The sequence below is a fragment of the Bos grunniens genome, chromosome 22, assembly GCF_055505025.1.
Source record: "Bos grunniens cultivar Pamir isolate PY7600 chromosome 22, Bosgru_T2T1.0, whole genome shotgun sequence".
Lineage (NCBI taxonomy): Eukaryota > Metazoa > Chordata > Mammalia > Artiodactyla > Bovidae > Bos > Bos grunniens.
This window is the reverse complement of record NC_141186.1, coordinates 60,586,674-60,605,072: the sequence shown is the minus strand read 5'-3', so window position 1 is coordinate 60,605,072 and position 18,399 is coordinate 60,586,674. Positions and strand designations below refer to the sequence as shown.

Sequence of the window (18,399 nt, the reverse complement as noted above, 5' to 3'; positions counted from 1 at the left end):
GGAAATAGAGATCTATTCAAGAAAATTGGAGATATCAAGGGAACATTTCATGCAAGGATGGGCTTGATAAAGGACAGAAATAGTAAGGACCTAACAGAAGCAGATGAGATTAAGAAAAGGTGGCAAGAATACACAGAAGAATTATACATAAAGGTCTTAATGACTCAGATAACCACGATTTTGTGGTCACTTACCTGAGCCAGACATCCCAGAGTGTGAAGTCAAGTGTGGGCCCTAGGAAGTATTATGACAAACAAAGCTAGTGGAGGTGATGGGATTCCAGCTGAGCTATTTCAAATCCTAAAAGATGATGCTGTGAAAGTGCTGCACTCAACATGTCAGCAAATTTGGAAAATTCAGCAGTGGCCACAGGACTGGAGAAGGTCAGTTTTCATTCCAATCCCAAAGAAAGGCATTGGCAAAGAATGTTCAAACAACTGTGAATTTGTGCTCATTTCACATGCTAGCAGGGTAATGCTCAAAATCCTTCAAGCTATGCTTCAGCAGTATGTGAGCCAAGAACTTCCAGATGTGCAAGCTGGTTTTAGAAAAGGCAGAGGAACCAGAGATCAAATTGCCAGCATTTGTTGGATCATAGAGAAAGCATAGGAAATTCCAGGGAAACGTCTAATTCTTCTTCATTGACTATAATAAAGCCTTGGACTGTGTGGATCACAACAAATTGTGGAAAATTCTAAGAGATGGAAGTACCAGACCACCTTACCTGTCAACAGAGAAATCTTAATGCAGGTCATGACGCAGCAGTTAGAACCTTACATGGGATAACTGACTCATTCCAAATTGAGAAAGGAATATGACAAGGCTGTATAATGTCACCCTGCTTATGTAACTTATATGCAGAGTGCATCATGTGAAATGTGGGCTGGATGAATCACAAGCTGGAATTAAGACTGCAAGGAGAAATATGAACAACCTCAGATATGCAGATGACACCACTCTAACGGCAGAAGTGAAAAGGAATTTAAGAGCCTCTTGATGAGGGTGAAAAAGGAGAGTACAAAAGCTGGTTCGAAACTTAACATTAAAAAAACTAAAATCATGGCATGCAGTCCCATCACTTCATGGCAAACGAAAGGGGAAAAAGTGGAAACACTGACAGATTTTCTTTGCTTGGGCTCCAAAATCACTGTGCATGGTGACTGCAGCCACAAAATTCAAAGATATTTGCTCCTTGGAAGGAAAGTTCTGACCAACCTAGACAGCATATTAAAAAGCATCTACATCACTTTGCTGACAAAGGTTTGTATAGTGAAAGCTAGGGTTTTTCCATTAGTCATGAATAGGTGTGAGAATTAGACCATAAAGTAGGCTGAGTGCTGAAAAATTGATGCTTTTGGAGTGTGGTGCAGGAGAAGACTCTTGAGAGTCCCTTGGACAGCAAGGAGATCAAACCAGTCAATCCTAAGGGAAATCAGCCCTGAATATTCATTGGAAGGACTGATGCTGAAGCGCCAATACTTTGGGCACCTGATACAAAGAGCTGACTCATTGGAACAGACCCTGATGTTGGGAAAGATTGAAGACAAAAGGAGAAAGGTACAGTAGATGATGAGATGATTAGATCACATCGCCAACTCAATGCATGACTCTGACCAAACTCCTGGAGTTGGTGTGTGAAGGGCAGGGAAGCCTGGCATGGTACAGTCCATGGGGACGCAAAGGGTCAGACATGGCTTAGCACTGGAACAACAGCAGTTAGGTCCTTCAGACTAAGTTTTTAGCAACTTAATCTAAACCATAGATAGGAGACTGTTGAAAGGCATAGCAACACCTATGAATACAGTTGGAGGACGACATGGCAACCTGCTCCAGTGTTCTGGCCTGGAGAATGCCATGGACAGAGGAGCCTGGCAGGCTACAGTCCATAGGGTCGCAAAGAGTCAGACACGACTGAAGCGACTTAGCACGCACGCATGAATAAAGTGGGAAGTCAAGAGATACCTGGCGTGACAACAAGTCTGGGCTTGCAGTACAAAGCGAAGCATTTTCCACGGAAGCCTGCTGTTCGGTCACCGCCTGCCTCTCGTTTTACCCGCTGAGGGTCAGGAGTCTCAGGTCTTGTGTGAGGTCCGACAGCGCCACCCGTCGCTTTGCCGTCCTCAGGCACATCGTCCAGACGGAGGCTCTTGGTTGGGGTGCGCAGAGGGGCCCGCGGTCTGCCGCACAGCCTTGGCCTGTGTTGGGGGAACTCGTTGGCCCAGGTGCGGTGCTGGGTCTGGACGATGCTGGACGGTTCTCAGGGTGCTCTAGCGTTTCGTCTGGGCCCTTTGCCATCCCAAAGCCGCTACCCGGGCCCAGGTCTCTGCCGCCCTCCTGGTTCTCAGCACGTGGTCTCTGCTGACAGACTGTCTCCAGGGCTGGGGGGCTGCACGGCTCACCACTAGCTGCTGTGGGTGGGTTCTGATGCGCACCTCTGTCAGCAGCTGGGCCTTGATGTTTGTAGATCTTAGTGAACGGTGAGTAACACGCTGAAGTTCTGGGCTTGGGAAACGTCAAGGTAGATTTAAAGGGGAAGTACTCGGCAGCACTCATTAAAGATGGTCTGTCTCGATGGGTGCAGGGATTCTACGGTGGGAAAGAAGACAGGGTCAGTTCCGAACCTGGGGGCCAGTGGGGTTCAGTGCCAAGGAGCAGGCTGTGTGCAGCTCTGGGACGAGGAGGCCTGTTGGGGTGGTTCTGGGTGAGCTGCTGCAGCGAGTCACACATCCTCTGGGACGATGAGGGGTGAGGAGCCCAGTCAGATATCTGGGGCAGCAGGCATCAGGGTGGGGCCTGCATAGACTGAGCTGCATTCTTTTCACAACTGGGTTTTACCAGGAGGAGCAGGACAGGCCCAGCTGGTATCAGGAGCCCGATGAGGCTGGCCAATGGTGCTCTTGTCAGGGACCGAGAGTGAGCATAAGCCATTCCGGCAGCGTGGACGGAGGGGCCCGCCCCGCCGGAGGGGGCCCTGCTCCTCTGGGGCTGTGGTCCCCAGGCCTGGACTCCTCATCCTGTGTCCTTGTCTTGGGCTCCAGGCAGCCCCCCGGATGGGCCCTGCATGTGGGGTAAAGAGGAGGGTCGTTCCACTACGGCAAAGCCAGGTGTATGCGCTGCTCCTGCCCACCAGGGTCCCCTCTCCAGAGGGCAGTTTAGAGACCAGAGGCCCGGGCTGGCCCGGATCCTTGGTCACTTCACAGCTGCTCCAAGCCCCGGAGGAAACCAGCCTTTTGCAAAATCAAAACCCGAAGAGCATCCGTGTAACTTCAGGCGTTGGGGAAGGGGACATCTGTGCTGCTCATTTGAGAGAAGGAGCAGCCACGCGAGCAGGAAGCAGGTTGCTAAAGTCCAGGCAGCGGGCAGCTGATCGTCTGAATTGCCTCTGCCTGTTGAGCAGCAGAGGAGGAGCTGCCTGGGGAGAAGCCCAGGGAAGAGCCGCTGATCAAGGCCTGGGCCCACTGTTCCGAAGCCGGGACTGCCAGCCCCGGAGCAATGAGCTCTCAGACGCAGGAAGCCCGAGTTCTCCTGGGGATACCAGGCCCGCTTGTGGCGGAGTCCCCGGAGAGTGATCACCTCTGTCTGAAGCTCCTTTTTCACATCTGCTCTCAGGATGGCCGCAGCTCCTGACCTCGGGCTGGTTGTGAGGATTTAATGAGATTCTTGTCACCAGCAAGGCTGAGAAATAGGAGACGGACACACAGGAGGCTCTCCGCACGGCTGGTGGTCATGATGCTGAAGGCCCCAGGCGACGTGTCGATTCTCAGATACAAGGAATGGGGCTCCTGTCAGCGGGTCCAGTGTGGGGCTTCGGTTGGCAGGGGGACGGGGTCACAGCGGGGGCTGGAGCCAGGTGGGCCTGGCACCCTTTGCCCACTGAGAAGCCGTGGCTGTGCGTACGGTAACTGTCCAACATCAGGGAGGGGAGCACTTGGGTTAGCACGCAGGGCCGTGTGTCGGGGAAGCAGGCCTGGACTTGGGAGCACTGGAGCGAGCCGCCCGGTGGGCCGACAGCTGGCTGGCCACCATCAGATGACAGCGCCACGTCCTCGTCCCCCGGCTCCTCGCCTTGCTCTGGGAGAAGCAGGAATCTGTGCTCTGAACGGGGAAGGGGTGGGGCGTGGGGGCGCGCCCCTGCAGCAGGCGCCCTGGCTTCATACCCCAGGGGCTGGGCACATGGGCTCTGGGTGCTGGGCGGCCTGGGTCAGCTCCCCGTCCCCAGACATGCACTGCATGATTGTCTGGTCATTCCCCACGGCACTGTCCACGCTGCAGTGGCAAAGGCCGCGTCCTGGAGGAGTTGAAAGGACCAGAAGGCAGAATGGAGCGACCAGAGCCCTCATGCACAGTTCGACTTCAGCAGGAAGCACTGTCTCCCACGGGCCAGGGGCACTGAGCCGGGTGGAGGTTTCGAGAACAGTTGGGAACAGCAGGAGATACCAAGTGTCAGCGGGCCTGAAATGGAGATCGTGGCCCACGCAACTGCGTGCCATGAGACCTACAGAGAAAACTGGTGGGTGTAGACCTTGGAGGAAATGTCTGTTCAAATCTTTGCCCATTTTAAGTTGAGCTATTTATCTTGTTGAATTTTAATAGCTCTTTTTATATTCTGGATTACTAGAACGCTATCAGAGATACGATTTGCAAATATTTTTCTGATTCTGTAGGTTATCTTTTTACTTTATTCTTTTGAAGCATAAACTTTAAAATTTTCATGACGTTCAATTCATCTATTTTTCTTTGGTTGCTTGAACCTTAAGGATCATACCTAAGAAACCATTGTCTAATCCAGGATCATAAAGATCTATCCCTAGGTTTTCTTCTAATCATCTTATGGTTTTAGCCCTTGCATTTAGGTCTGTCTTGGAACCTCCAGCCCACTCAGCATTCTGAGTTAATTTTTGGGTGTAGTGTGAGGTAGAGGTTCTCACTCTTTTAACTTATTTTTATCTTTGAATATAAAACGTGTCTCCTGTAGACATTATAGACTGAATCGTGTTTTTTAAAAATGTCCATTTTGCCAGTCTTTGCCTCTTAATTGCAGTCTTTTTTTACATCATGTAGTTTCTGACGAGGTCAGATTTATTTCTGCCACGTTGCCCTTTGTTTCTTCTTTCTCTGCTCCTCCACTCATGTCTTGTGTGTTTTAAATAGATGTTTTCCTGTGTCATTTTAGTTCCATTTGTTTTCCTGTATATTTTTTGGAGTTATTTTCTTAATCCCTTGTCTGGGGAACATAATATTATTAAGTTACCACAATCTAATTTGGGTTAATATCAGCTCATTTCAATAGTATACGAAGCCTTTGCTAAATGTAGCTCTGTTTCCTCTTCTTTCATACTATTATACCAACGATGTCTAGATACAGTTGACGCCATCAGCACACAATTGTTGCTTTCTGTATGCTAAGTTGCTTCAGTTGTGCCCAACTCTTTGCTACCCCAAGGATTGTAGCCCACCAGGCTCCTCTGTCCATGGTGGGATTCTCCAGGCCAGAATACTGGATCGGGTTGCCATGCCCTCCTCCAGAGGATCTTCCTGACCCAGGGATTGAACCTGGGTTTTCTGCATTGCAGGTGGATTCTTCACTGGCTGAGCCATCAGGGAAGACTTTTGTTAGCTTAATGGTCAGCTGACCAACCTATACAGCTAATTAAAAAGCAGAGACATTACTTGCCAACAAAGGTCCGTCTAGTCAAGGCTATGGTTTTTCCAGTAGTCATGTATGGATGTGAGAGTTGGACTATGAAGAAAGCTGAGTGCCGAAGAACAGATGCTTTTGAACTGTGGTGTTGGAGAAGACTCTTGAGAGTCCTTTGGACTGCAAGGAGATCCAACCAGTCCATCCTAAAGGAAATCAGTCCTGAATGTTCATTGGAAGGACTGATGCTGAAGCTGAAGCTACAATACTTTGGCCACCTGGTGCGAAGAACTGAGTCATTTGAAAAGACCCTGATGCTGGGAAAGATTGAAGGCGGGAGGAGAAGGGGATGACAGAGGATGAGACGGTTGGATGGCATCAGAGACTTAATGGGTATGAGTTTGGGTAAACTCTGGGAGTTGGTGATGGACAGGGAGGCCTGGCATGCTGCAGTCCATGGGGTCACAAAGAGTCGGACACAACTGAGCGACTGAACCTGAACTGAACTGAACTGAAAGTTTGCACAGAGACTCTCTAAATCCATGGAACCAACACCTCTCCCGCTCTCTACGGAGGGGCTGTGTGTGTGTTAGGGTATGCCTCAACTCTTGCCACCGCAGTCTACAACTCCATCTTAGGCTTCTGTGCCTGCGTGTGCAGATTCTGTGAGTTGGCGGGAGGTGAGAGCTTAGAGACACCTCGGGTCTTTTCTCTGCACCCGCCCGTCCTGCACAGTGGCATGGCCGTCTAGACTCCCAGGGCTCTGTAAGTTCAGTGTCCCTGCGGATAGTTCACCTCTCCCGCTTTCTCCTTCAGGCTTTTTGTTCCCCTGCCGTTTGCCCCAGCCGTCATCCAGGCATCTGCAGCATTCAGCAGTTGCCTTTGATTGTTTTTGCAGATAACTCTGGGAGACAGGCTGTTTGCACTGGGTGAACTCGGAGGCAGCTCACGTAAAGACAGTTTTGATAGTGGGGTTTTCAAAGTAGCCACCAGACAGGACAAACAATGATGGATCTCTGAGGGTGGGGCATCCTGCCCCCGCCCGCCCCCCGGCTGCCTGGCTTCTGGTTTGCACCATGACGCTGGGCTGTTGGTTTCCAAGGTCTCATGGGGCTGCAGGCAGTAGGGAATGGGTGGGTACATACTCTGAGGGCAAAACACTCACTGCTCTTATTGAAATCAGTAAAAATTAAACACTGTGCAGACTGCTGCACACTTCAGTTAAATCCCAGAATTCTGAAATGTTGACCCTGACCAGTTTTGACCAGAGTTCTCACTGCCTTTATGCAGGAGAGAAAGATCGGAGGCTCTTAGCCGTTTTTGCTGCTGTAACATCTCTGACTGATTTCTGACTCTTCTTCTCACACAGTCGAAATCAATTTGGTTTCCTGCACACGGTGCCTAGGTAGCTGAACGCGGGAAGGAGATAAGGTGGGTGCTGTGTGGGGTCTTTGTGCTACGGTGGTGCAGTCTCTACCATGGTCAGATCCCTCCTTCCCATTTCTTCCCACGCCCGCGAGACCTGCTTGGATGTCAGAACCAGGATCGATCTGTGTTGGGCAGGGAGTGTCAGGGGGACCTGCCGGGTTCCTCATTTTCTATCCCCGCCCCATTTGATGAGTCCTATGCTCTGCAGCCCCCCTTCTGCAGGCCCAGGCCCCGTTCTGTGTGGGGCTTTGGCGAGTCTGCAGTCTGGCAATTAAGTGGCTGAGTCTCTATCTGCTCTGGAGGCCTCCCGGTGTAATCCCCCTCCTCTGACTGTCATCTTCCCATCTGGCACAGCTGGGTGGCAGGATAATGGCTTTATTAAGCGCATCTTGCACTTAATTCCCCGAGGACGTCAGTCCGCCAGGGAAGACCAAATCTCTCCCGCAGCCACGCAGCCGGCTCAGTGACATCTGTCCAGACCTGGGTGTGTCCAGGAAAGGCGCACACGGGCTGCTCTTCTGACCACCTGATTCTGGGGGTCTGGGGGCTGACCTGGACGGGGGTTGTGTCCCCACATGGAGTTAGGTGAGCTCTGTGGGCCTGCCTGGGTGGGGTTAGCCCACTCTGAGTGGGGTCTGGGGCCTGGGCATCAGTCAGCCTCCAGAGGCCTGGCAGGCGTCCAGCATAAGGACTCTCATCCCCTGAAGCCTCCACGTAGGGCTGTGGGTCTGAATACACTGCCTCATGCTGTCAGGGAGCCCAGTCTGCAGGTCATGTCTCAGCAGGGGTGAGGTCAGTGATGTGAAGCGGCCAGACAGAAACCTGACCGCCGTGGGCTTTGATGCAGGAATCCAGCAAACGGGAGGCTGCGTGTGTAGCAGATGTGCAAACACCCTTGTTGGTGGACTGGTGTTTTCCACACTGTTCTGCAGAAGTGGGTCCAGTTCTTGGAGAGTCACTTCTATGTTGGCTTGTTGAAGGCTCTGAGAAGTCCTGCAGCTAGGAACGCCCAGTGTTGATGGGCTGCTTCGGCGTACGGCCCCCAGGTGCCTTTCATCCAGTGACACTGCAGTGCCCTTGGGAGGAGGACGCGCTCAGTCCTGGACCTGCCAGCACACGAGGTGCAGGCGTCCTCTCTCGGATATCTCATCCCAGTGTCCTGACACTTCAGCCCCCGGGTCCCATGCACACTCACAGTGGACTTAATGTTTTAGATCGTAAATGTGGCAAGCACACAAAACATATTGAAAGTAAAATGATGAACCCTGGTGGATAACACACGCTTTGTCAGCATTCTGCCTGTGTGCTACCGTGTGTGCACACATGTGTGTGCTCGTGTGTGTGCACGTGTGCAGTGTGTGCATGCACGTGTGTGTGCACGTGTGCGCACACATGAGGGAGTGTGCACACGTGTGCGTGTGCGTGCATGTGTATATGTGTGTGTGATTTAAAGCAGCGGGCCTCACCACAAGCCCCCAGTCTCTCCCCCACCCTCCTGCCCCAGCCTCAGCAGAAACCACTGCCCTGAGTTCTGCGCTTCTCTTTTCCCGGCACATCCTTGTTCCCTGCCTGCATGGGTTCGTGTCTCGCTAAATAATGTATATTCCATCTCACAGGTCTCCCGCCCTCTGTTCTAAGTGTGTGTCTGCTTTGACCCTGCAGTGCTGCACCCCATTCTGTGGAGAGCACAGACTGCAGCCGTGCTCGGCTACCGCTGGGGGCGTCTGAGCTGCCCCTCAGCTTTCTCTGTGGTAAAGGAAGCTTCGATGGTGAGTGCTGAGTGTCGCCTGGTTACAGGTGTGAGGGGCAGAGCGGCTGGGCTGTAGGGGAGGGGCCCCGGAGGGCCCCCCAACTCACGTCACAGAAGGGCTGCCATGCTGATGCTTGGTCTGCAGCAGAGGAGGGCTATGCTGTCTGGCACCATCGGCAGAGGCTGCATACCAGTCACCTAACTGGATGGGGTGGGAGGCCAGGCCTGGACCCAAGGCGGGCTTTGTGCGCGAGCCTGCAGTGCGGCCTGCTTCCACGGAGGAGGGCTCTGGAACGTCAGGGAGCTGAATCCCCATGTTACTCCAACAGAGTGCCATTCTCAGGCAGGTCACCCTCGGACTGCTCAGGACAGATGACCCCACCTCCCAAAGTCTGAGACTTTCCCAGAAACCATAGCAGTTTCGACTGGAACTCGGCAGTTCCAAGTACTGGAGGTTGGGTACTGGGGTCATAGTTCAAAGGTTTGCTAAGGTCGTAGCACCGTCTGTCCCATCCTTTCACGCAGAGACACTCCAGTCTCACACTCAGAGGTCTACATTTGGGGTGTGGAATCAGTCACCCCACCTGATCTGAGAGGATCCTGAGGCCCCTTCTGTACTTATGTGTGCACCGCAGATCTGTGGTTCTGATTCACGGACACTGAAGCGCAGGGATGCGGTGGTCTGTTCTCACGTCTGGTCAGGGTTGGTGTGGAACGTGGATTTGTCTGGGAATCAGACTTCCAGGGGCAGGAAACGCCTTGCCATCTAGGTGCTCTGTACACACGCGAGAAAGGTCAAACACCCTTCAGAGCCCATCTCCTAGCCCTGACGCCCCCATTTCTCCTGCTTCCCGGCACCCTTCCCTCCTCTGCGAGCTCTGTGTGCCTGTCTTCTAATGTTCTCTGAGAGCTGTGTTCCTGTATTCTGCCTGTTCCCTGTGAGCTCTGTGTTCCTGTCTTCTGCCTGTTCCCTGTGAGCTGTGTTCCTATCTTCTGCCTGTTCCCTGTGAGCTGTGTTTCTATCTTCTGCCTGTTCCCAGTGAGCTGTGTTTCTATCTTCTGCCTGTTCCCTTTGAGCTCTGTGTTCCTGTCTTCTGCCTGTTCCCTGTGAGCTGTGTTCTTGTCTTCTGCCTGTTCCCAGTGAGCTCTGTGTTCCTGTCTTCTGCCTGTTCCCTTTGAGCTCTGTGTTCCTGTCTTCTGCCTGTTCCCTGTGAGCTGTGTTCTTGTCTTCTGCCTGTTCCCAGTGAGCTCTGTGTTCTTGTCTTCTGCCTGTTCCCAGTGAGCTCTGTGTTCCTGTCTTCTGCCTGTTCCCTTTGAGCTCTGTGTTCCTGTCTTCTGCCTGTTCCCTGTGAGCTGTGTTCTTGTCTTCTGCCTGTTCCCTGTGAGCTCTGTGATCCTGTCTTCTGCCTGTTCTCTGTGAGCTGTGTTTCTGTCTTCTGCCTGTTCCCTGTGAGCTGCATTCCTGTCTTCTGCCTGTTCCCTGTTAGCTCTGTGTTTCTGTCATCTGCCTGTTCCCTGAGAGCTGTGTTCCTGTCTTATGTCTGTTCCCTGTGAGCCTGTCTTCTGCCTGTTCCCTGTGAGCTGTTTTTTTGTCTTCTACCTGTTCCATGAGAGCTGTGTGTTTCTGTCTTCTGCCTGTTCCCTTTGAGCTCAGTGATCCTGTCTTCTGCCTGTTCTCTGTGAGCTGTGTTTCTATCTTCTGCCTGTTCCCTGTGAGCTCTGTGTTCCTGTCTTCTGCCTGTTCTCTGTGAGCTGTGTTTCTATCTTCTGCCTTTTCCCTGTGAGCTCTGTGTTCCTGTCTTCTGCCTGTTCTCTGTGAGCTGTGTTTCTGTCTTCTGCCTCTTCCCTGTGAGCTCTGTGTTCCTGTCTTCTGCCTGTTCCCTGTGAGCTGTGTTTCTGTCTTCTGCCTGTTCCCTGTGATCTCTGTGTCTATCTTCTGCCTGTTCTCTGTGAGCTGTGTTTCTGTCTTCTGCCTGTTCCCTGTGAGCTCTGTGTTCCTGTCTTCTGCCTGTTCCCTGTGAGCTGTGTTTCTGTCTTCTGCCTGTTCCCTGTGAGCTGTGTTCTTGTCTTCTGCCTGTTCCCTGTGAGCTCTGTGTTCCTGTCTTCTGCCTGTTCCCTGTGAGCTCTGTGTTCCTGTCTTCTGCCTGTTCCCTGTGAGCTGTGTTCCTGTCTTCTGCCTGTTCCCTGTGAGCTGTGTTTCTGTCTTCTGCCTGTTCCCTGCGATCTCTGTGTCTGTCTTCTGCCTGTTCTCTGTGAGCTGTGTTTCTATCTTCTGCCTTTTCCCTGTGAGCTCTGTGTTCCTGTCTTCTGCCTGTTCCCTGTGAGCTGTGTTTCTATCTTCTGCCTGTTCCCTGTGAGCTCTGTGTTCCTGTCTTCTGCCTGTTCTCTGTGAGCTGTGTTTCTATCTTCTGCCTGTTCCCTGTGAGCTCTGTGTTCCTGTCTTCTGCCTGTTCTCTGTGAGCTGTGTTTCTATCTTCTGCCTTTTCCCTGTGAGCAGCATTCCTGTCTTCTGCCTGTTCCCTGTGAGCTTTGTTTCTGTCTTCTGCCTGTTCCCTGTGAGCTGTGTTCCTGTCTTCTGCCTGTTCTCTGTGAGCTGTGTTTCTATCTTCTGCCTTTTCCCTGTGAGCTCTGTGTCCTGTCTTCTGCCTGTTCTCTGGGCTGTTGGGCGTTTTCTTTCTGATTTGTAGCAGCTCCTCACATATTTTGAATCAAAATCTTTCCTCAAATACTTGATACCAAACGTCTTTCCCAGTTTGTCGCTTGTTCTTTTATTTTGTTTATTGTGCCTTTTGTCTTACAGCAGCTGTAAATTTTAGTTACTCAAAGTTCTCAATCTTTTCTTTTGTAGTTTGTTTATTTTGTGTCTTATTCCATAACACATGAAGATATGTTCCTGTTTTTTATAAGCCTTATAGTTGCTCTTCACCGTTTAATTCTATATTTTTAAAAAGTGCTCTGTGATTTGAGTTGATGATTTCCCTTTTTTCTGCAGGGATTTCTGTCTCCTGTGCCCTACCCTCTGGTCTGCAGGCTGTCTCCTCCTGTGAGTCTGCTTCTGGGTTCCCTGTTCTGTCCCTTTGGCCTCCTCCTTCTGGGCTGACATCTTGCGGTTTGGGGTGCTAAAGCTTCGTGGTCGATCTTAGTAACTTCTCTTGGAAGGTTCACACCCCTGTGCTCAGAGTGTCGTAGCTGCTCTTAGTCCTTTGTTCATCCACATAAATGTTAGGATTCGTGTGCATATTCTATAAAATTCCCTACTGGGATTTAATTGAGGTTAAATTAAATTTATAGATCAGTACAGGAGAACTGTCATTTTTATGACACTGAGTCTTCTCACCCAGCTTGTGGCATATCTGCCTGATTCACTTTGGTCTTCTTGTATATTTGTCAATGAAGTCATATAATTTTCTCCAGAAAGACCATGCACTGCTTTTGTTAGATTTCCTTCTGATCTTACAAACATATTGTTATTGTTCTTGGTGTCTTTCTAAATGAAATGTTCTGACTACCACGGCTGTGGCTCCTGTGGCCTGGCGACACGGTTTGTGTCTGTGCTTGGATCTCGGGTCCTTCCCTTCATAGCTTATTGTAGGTTCTCCAAGACTCTCAGTAGAGCTGAGCTTTTAATTTGTGTGTAGTGAAAATTTTCATTGCTTCCCTTCCAATCCTTATTCATTTCGTTTCTTTTTGTCTTACTGCACAAGCTGAGGCTTTCCATGCAACGTTGAGTAGCTGTGATGATACTGGTTGTCATTGTCGCCTTCCTGACTCTAAGTGGGTGATGCTCCTAATGTGTGTTAGTCACTCAGTTGTGTCCGACTCTTTGCCTCCCCCATGGGCTGTGGTTCCCCATGCAACCCATCAGGCTCCTCTGTCCATGGGATTCTCCAGGAAAGAATACTAGAGTGGGTTGCCATTTCCTTCTCCAGGGGATCTTCCCTGGCTCAGGAATCGAACCTGGGTCTCCTGCATTGCAGGCAGATTCTTTACTGACTGAGCCACCAGGGAAGCCCTAAGGGTTCATTGTTAATTGTGACTCTCTAGTACATTTTCATGTATACTTGGTATCACACTTAGGAGTTCCATTTTGTTCCTGTTTTATTAAGCATTTTTGTTGTGAATGGCCATTAAATCATATTAAAATGCCTATCATACATATGCAAGGATGACTTATGGTTTCTCTTCAGCCATTGAGAATAAATGCGGTGACAGTCATGTCTAATGTGCACACCTGTACGCTGTTGGAGGGTGTTATCTGGGTCATTTCTTTGGAGATGATTATCAGAAGCGGTCAGCCTGTGGGGAGGTTTTGCTTCCATGGAAATCACGGAGGCTGTCTGAAGGAGAGGAAGCTGAGGCAGTTTGCGCAGAGGTTTCTGTCGTGGGGGAGAGGGCAGCACCGCTTGTGGGTCGGGGGGGGATTTAGAGGCAGGCCAGGGGGTTGGGGAGCCCCACGAGAAGCCGGGAGCCCGAGTCCCAGAGCGGCCAGGCGCGTACTTGGGCTCCCCGGCCGGCGCTCAGCTGGGAACAGGGCCAGGGTTGGACACGGTCAGTTGCTGAGCCGTCTGGGTGGAGCCTCACAGGCTGCCATCTGACTCCCCTCCAGCATGACCTGCAGGAGGCAGGCCAGACACCTGGGCCCACGTCTGTAGGAGTCGGTCGCTCTCCTGGGCTGGTTCCTGCAGACTGTGGTGCGCGTCCTGTCTCTGCGTGTGGTCTGCCTGTTGTCTGTCTGTAGTTCAGTCTCTCCCCTCCGAGGGGTCTCCATTTCAGCCGGGGTCTGCACGGGGCCGTGACTTTCCCACCAGCCCCTGCAGCAGCATCGGGATCCGAGCCCCGCTCTCCTGAGAGCAGGTCGCCCCCACGCCCGGCCCAAGCCACCCCAGTGACGCGGTTTCCAGCTGCTCCCCTCTTGCTTGTGGCTGATCCATTTTTCCTCCGGGTCTAGATCCTGGCCCTCTGCCTGCCCCCGTTTCCTACCAGCTCCGCTTGCCTTCAGAAGAATATTTGTCGGATTTTTATCTACTCTTTCTGTGTGTTTGCAGCAGGGGATTGTCAAGGCTTGCTGTCTGCCAAGTTACTGGTACCAGAAGTCTCCAAGCATCTTTAAAGTGGGAAGCGTTTTCATTCATTTTTTGCTAAAAAACACTCATTAGCTGTGTCTTGCAGAGGGCTGGAGCTGGCAGCCCCGAGCAGGAGCTGGACCTCGCTCAGGTTTCTGTTTGTAATGAAGCCGAGGACGGTTCGTTAGAGCCCTGGTGCAGAGGCTCTGCAGAAGCACCCCCTTGATGTTCACCGGGTTTTGGGAATTTGTGGCTGATCGCTCACGAAGATGCCCTGGCCGCTCCCCACACCCTTGCCCTTCCGTGTGGTGCAGCCCCTCTGGTCAGGCCCCCTCCCCACCCCTGGGCCGCTGGACCCACCCTGGCCAGTGGACATCACCGAGATGACGGGGCTCTGGCTCCCCGTCCAGGTCTCAGGCAGCCTGTGCCGTCCACCGCGGCTCCTGCACGGCCCAGCTTCCACAGGGACAGGCCAGGCTGGCCTGCGGGGGCGAGACACATGGGGGCAAGGCTGTGCCCGGAGGGCCTCGTGCCCGGGGTGCCCTCAGCCGACGGGCGGCGGGGGTGCTCACAGTGGTCCCCACAGTATCTCCTTTACGTGTGAGCCTCTTGTTTGGGTGGCTGATGGTGCAGCAAAAGCCAGCGGGCCCGCTGTGTGCTGGGTTGGCCATCATGGCTGCTCGTGTCCCAGGCCTGGGGCTGGCTGGCCAACCTGGGAGAGCAGCAGGGAGCCCTTGGGTCAAGTGCGATCAGTGCTGGGGGGCCAGGGGTGCTGCAGCAGCCTTGGGTCTGCAGGGTGGAAAGGGCACGCAGGGCGGGAGTGGGCATGTGTGCAGAGAGAGGGAGAACAGGGCTGGGGGCAGCCAGTGGGGGGACCCTGCTTCCGCCACCCACTGGCCTTGTGACTTGGGAAGTCCTGATCTGAACCCAGCTCTGCTCATCTGACCACAGAGGGCTGAGATGAGACTCTGGTCTCTGCCCAAGGAGGCCTAGGAAGCCAGTGGTGTGGGGGGCGGGGGGTGGAGGGGCCCAGCTGAGTGTGTGTTCTGAGGTGCTTGCTCAGTGGCCAGTGGACAGGCCCTTCCGCCTCCCTCTCTCCTCTGCGGAGACCCCGTCCCTGAAACTTGGTGCCACGTGGCCGACAACCTGGAGTCCCTGGATTGCACGGAAATCCCGTGCATAGCTTCCTTCCACCGTCGGGGGCCGCAGCCTGTGTCCCCTTCCTGTGACTGATCCGGGGCTGCAGGGCACCCTGGAATTCCAAGGTTGAGGAGCCTGGTCCCAAGCCGCACTTTGGAACACGACCAGTGGGGCGCAGGGCTGGCGGGCAGCGGGAAGCCGCGGCCGCTTCGGGGGAGTGCTTTCACGCCGGTCGGTCTGAGTTACTCAGAGGCCGAGGTACGCTGCGCCAGGCCCAGGCATCGGAGGTGCTCTGCCACTCGGGATGTGCCCACCCTCACCTCCTCCCCAGCTCGCTCCGTGCGTCCTCTCCTGGGTCAGGCTCAGCCGGCCCTTGGCCACTTTAGGCTCTCAGGACGAGGGCTTCTCCCCTACAAAGAGGACAGAGGAGCCGGGGGTTGGTGCACCACACCTCACCCCATCCCCGGGCTGGCGGAGGGGAAGGGCTTGAAGAGGAAATTTGGGTAGGCGCCACGAGGAGGGGCAGGGTGCTGGGCAGGTGAAACCACAGGGGTCTGCTCCTCAGGCGCCTCCTGGATGGTCCTGTGTTTTCAGAAGGGAAGGGAGGGGGCCAGGGTGCAGTGTGTGGGTAAGGACACACGTCAGGGGAAGATGGCACCCGGGCGCCGGGAGAGGCTTCCTGCCTGGGGACAGGGCTCCGTGGCGGGGGTGGGGTGGGCCGGGGGGACACACTGCATCTCACTGTGCCTCTGCTTCCAGCGTGTCCCCTCAGACCCCCCGGGATCTCTGAAAACACACCTCTGAGCCCCGGTGGCTCAAACCCCTGGTGGCTGCCCAGAGCCCCTGCCTCCCATTAGGGGGAATTAGGCCCTCCATGGCCATCTCTTTAATTCTGAAAGAGATGGGAATACCAGACCACCTCACCTGCCTCCTGAGAAGTCTGTATGCAGGTCAAGAAGCAACAATTAGAGCTGGACATGGAACAATGGACTGGTTTCAAATCCAGAAAGGAGTACGTCAAGGCTGCATATTGTCACCCTGCTTGTTTATCTTATATGCAGAGTACATCGTGTGAAATGCCAGGCTGGATGAAGCACAAGCTGGAATCAACATTGCCGGGAGAAATATCAATAACCTCAGGTATGCAGATGACACCACCATTATGATAGAAAGTAAAGAGGAATTAAAGAGCCTGTTGATGAAAGTGAAAGAGGAGAATGAAAAAGCTGGCTTAAAACTCAACATTCAAAAAACTAAGATCATGGCATCCGGTCCCATCACGTCTTGGCAAATAGATGAGGAAACAATGGAAACAGTGACAGACTTTATTTTCTTGGGCTCCAAAATCACTGCAGATGATGACTGAGGCCATGAAATTAAAAGATGCTCCTTGGAAGAAAAACTATGGCCGGCCTAGACAGCATATTAAAAAGCAGAGACATTACTCTGCTGACAAAGGTCCATCTAGTCAAAGCTATGTTTTTTCCAGTAGTCATGTATAGATGTGAGAGTTGGACCATGAAGAAGGCTGAGCGCCAAAGAATTGATGCTTTTGAACTGTGGTGTTGGAGAAGACACCTGAGAGTCCCTCGGACAGCAAGGAGATTCAACCAGTCCATCCTAAAGGAGATCAGTCCTGAATATTCATTGGAAGGACTGATGCTGAAGCTGAAACTCCAATCCTTTGGCCACCTGATGCTAAGAGCTGACTCATCTGAAAAGTTCCTGATGCTGGGAAAGATTGAAGGCGGGAGGAGAAGGAGACGAAAGAGGATGAGATGGTTGGATGGCATCACCGACTCAATGGACAGGAGTTTGGGTAAACTCCAGGAGTTGGTGATGGACAGGGAGGCCTGGTGTGCTGCAGTCCATGGGGTCACAAAGAGTCGGACACGACTGAGCGGCTGAACTGAATTGAACTGACCAGCTCTTGGCCGCCTTGCTTACTCACCCTGCATGGGGTTAGGCGGGGTTTGCTTTTCCCCCTGCACCTCTCCACTCCGGGTCCTTGAGGGCAGCCCCCACCATCCCTTACCTGGCCACACCTCTGCAGAGCAAGCAGGTAACAGCAGCACGTCCTGGGTGCCAGGCGTGTGCCCCCATGGCCACACCAGGCAGAAGCGGCAACACTGTCTTCTATTGTGCTCATTTTCAGAGCCAGGAAAAGGGCCAGCTGTTGGCTTTCAGCCGAAGAAGAGGGAGCCCAGACCTCTGTGCATCAGCGTGCTGACAGCGGGAAGCACCCTGTCCCCGTGAGGGCTGATCCTGGCTGACAGAAGCAGGTTAAGGGGGCCGGAGCCGGGGGGCAGAGGTGTGAATGTGGGAGGGCGGGAGCGGGGAGGGGGGGTGGGCAGAGGCGTGAATGTGGGGGAGCAGGAGGAGCGGGGTGGGGGGGGCAGAGGCATGAATGTGGGGGGCAGGGGCCACACAGAGGGGCCACTCAAGCAGCCCCAAGCCTGGAGACCTCCCTCAGCCCTAAACAGGAGACCTGCGGGCAGCTCGCTGCGCCAGACCAAGCAGCGGAGAAGGTTCAGAGTCACAACCAAAGTCCCTTAACCCTCCCCCTGCCGTTCCGTACTCCCGTCCCTGACAGAATCGTTTCTAAATGATCTGTTTCTGTCCTGACCTTTTTTAAAATGCACATACATATGCATATATAATTGTAGTTTAAAAAATAAACGGGATCCTGTTCTATTATTATTTGATTTTTTTCAGTTGACAATATGCTTCTGAGATCTTTCTGCATCTCCGTGGATCTGTTTTTTAAACATCCTTTTAAAGATGATGATGTAGTTTTCTAATAGTTCCCTAATCAACCAAGACACTGTTTCCAGCTCTTTCTTTCTTGTGTTTGTGTGCACGCAACACGTGTACAAGCGCGTGTGCGTGTGTTTGTGCATGCCCAGGCCTGCCTCTCCCCTCCTCCTCACCTAACAGGAACTCTGCCTCGGGGCCTGACCCGTCACAGCCCATTGGGTCATGTGCAGCCCGAGCCCTGGCCTCCAAGGTGGGGGCCTGTGACTTGACCCCACGTGCCTCCTCCGTGAGGGCTCCTGGAGGGCCTCGGACTCAGGACGGGCCAACCACAAGCCCCTGGGACTCTCCACATGGAAATGAACTCACTGCCTTTCGGGGACCCAGACGGCCACGCTGCTCCCTGGGCAGCAGCAGAGACCAGCGAGTGGTCCGGGGCTTCCTGGTTAAGTGAGCCCACATGGCCCAGCTCAGGGTGGGTTCTCACTGAGCGCCTACTGCGTACCTGGTACCACTTTAGGGCAGAAGTGCCAGGCAGGGAGTCTGCTCTCTTGGGGCTCTCACTCTGTTGGAGGTGACAGAGGCTGTCCCCACAGCAGCACCTGCACCATGGGGTCATTCCGATG

General features: G+C 53.1%; 1 protein-coding gene across 1 annotated transcript in view; it reads left to right on the top strand.

Moving 5' to 3' along the window:
- The window catches only part of PLXNA1 (plexin A1), a 101,749-nt gene extending 84,460 nt beyond the window's left edge, over nt 1-17,289 (top strand). The window contains exon 32 of the mRNA XM_086368976.1: nt 17,175-17,289. Within this exon, the coding sequence (XP_086225102.1) occupies nt 17,175-17,249 (75 nt within the window). The 3' untranslated portion in view covers nt 17,250-17,289. The remainder of the gene's footprint in view (nt 1-17,174) is intronic.
- Nucleotides 17,290-18,399: the final 1,110 nt, after the last annotated feature.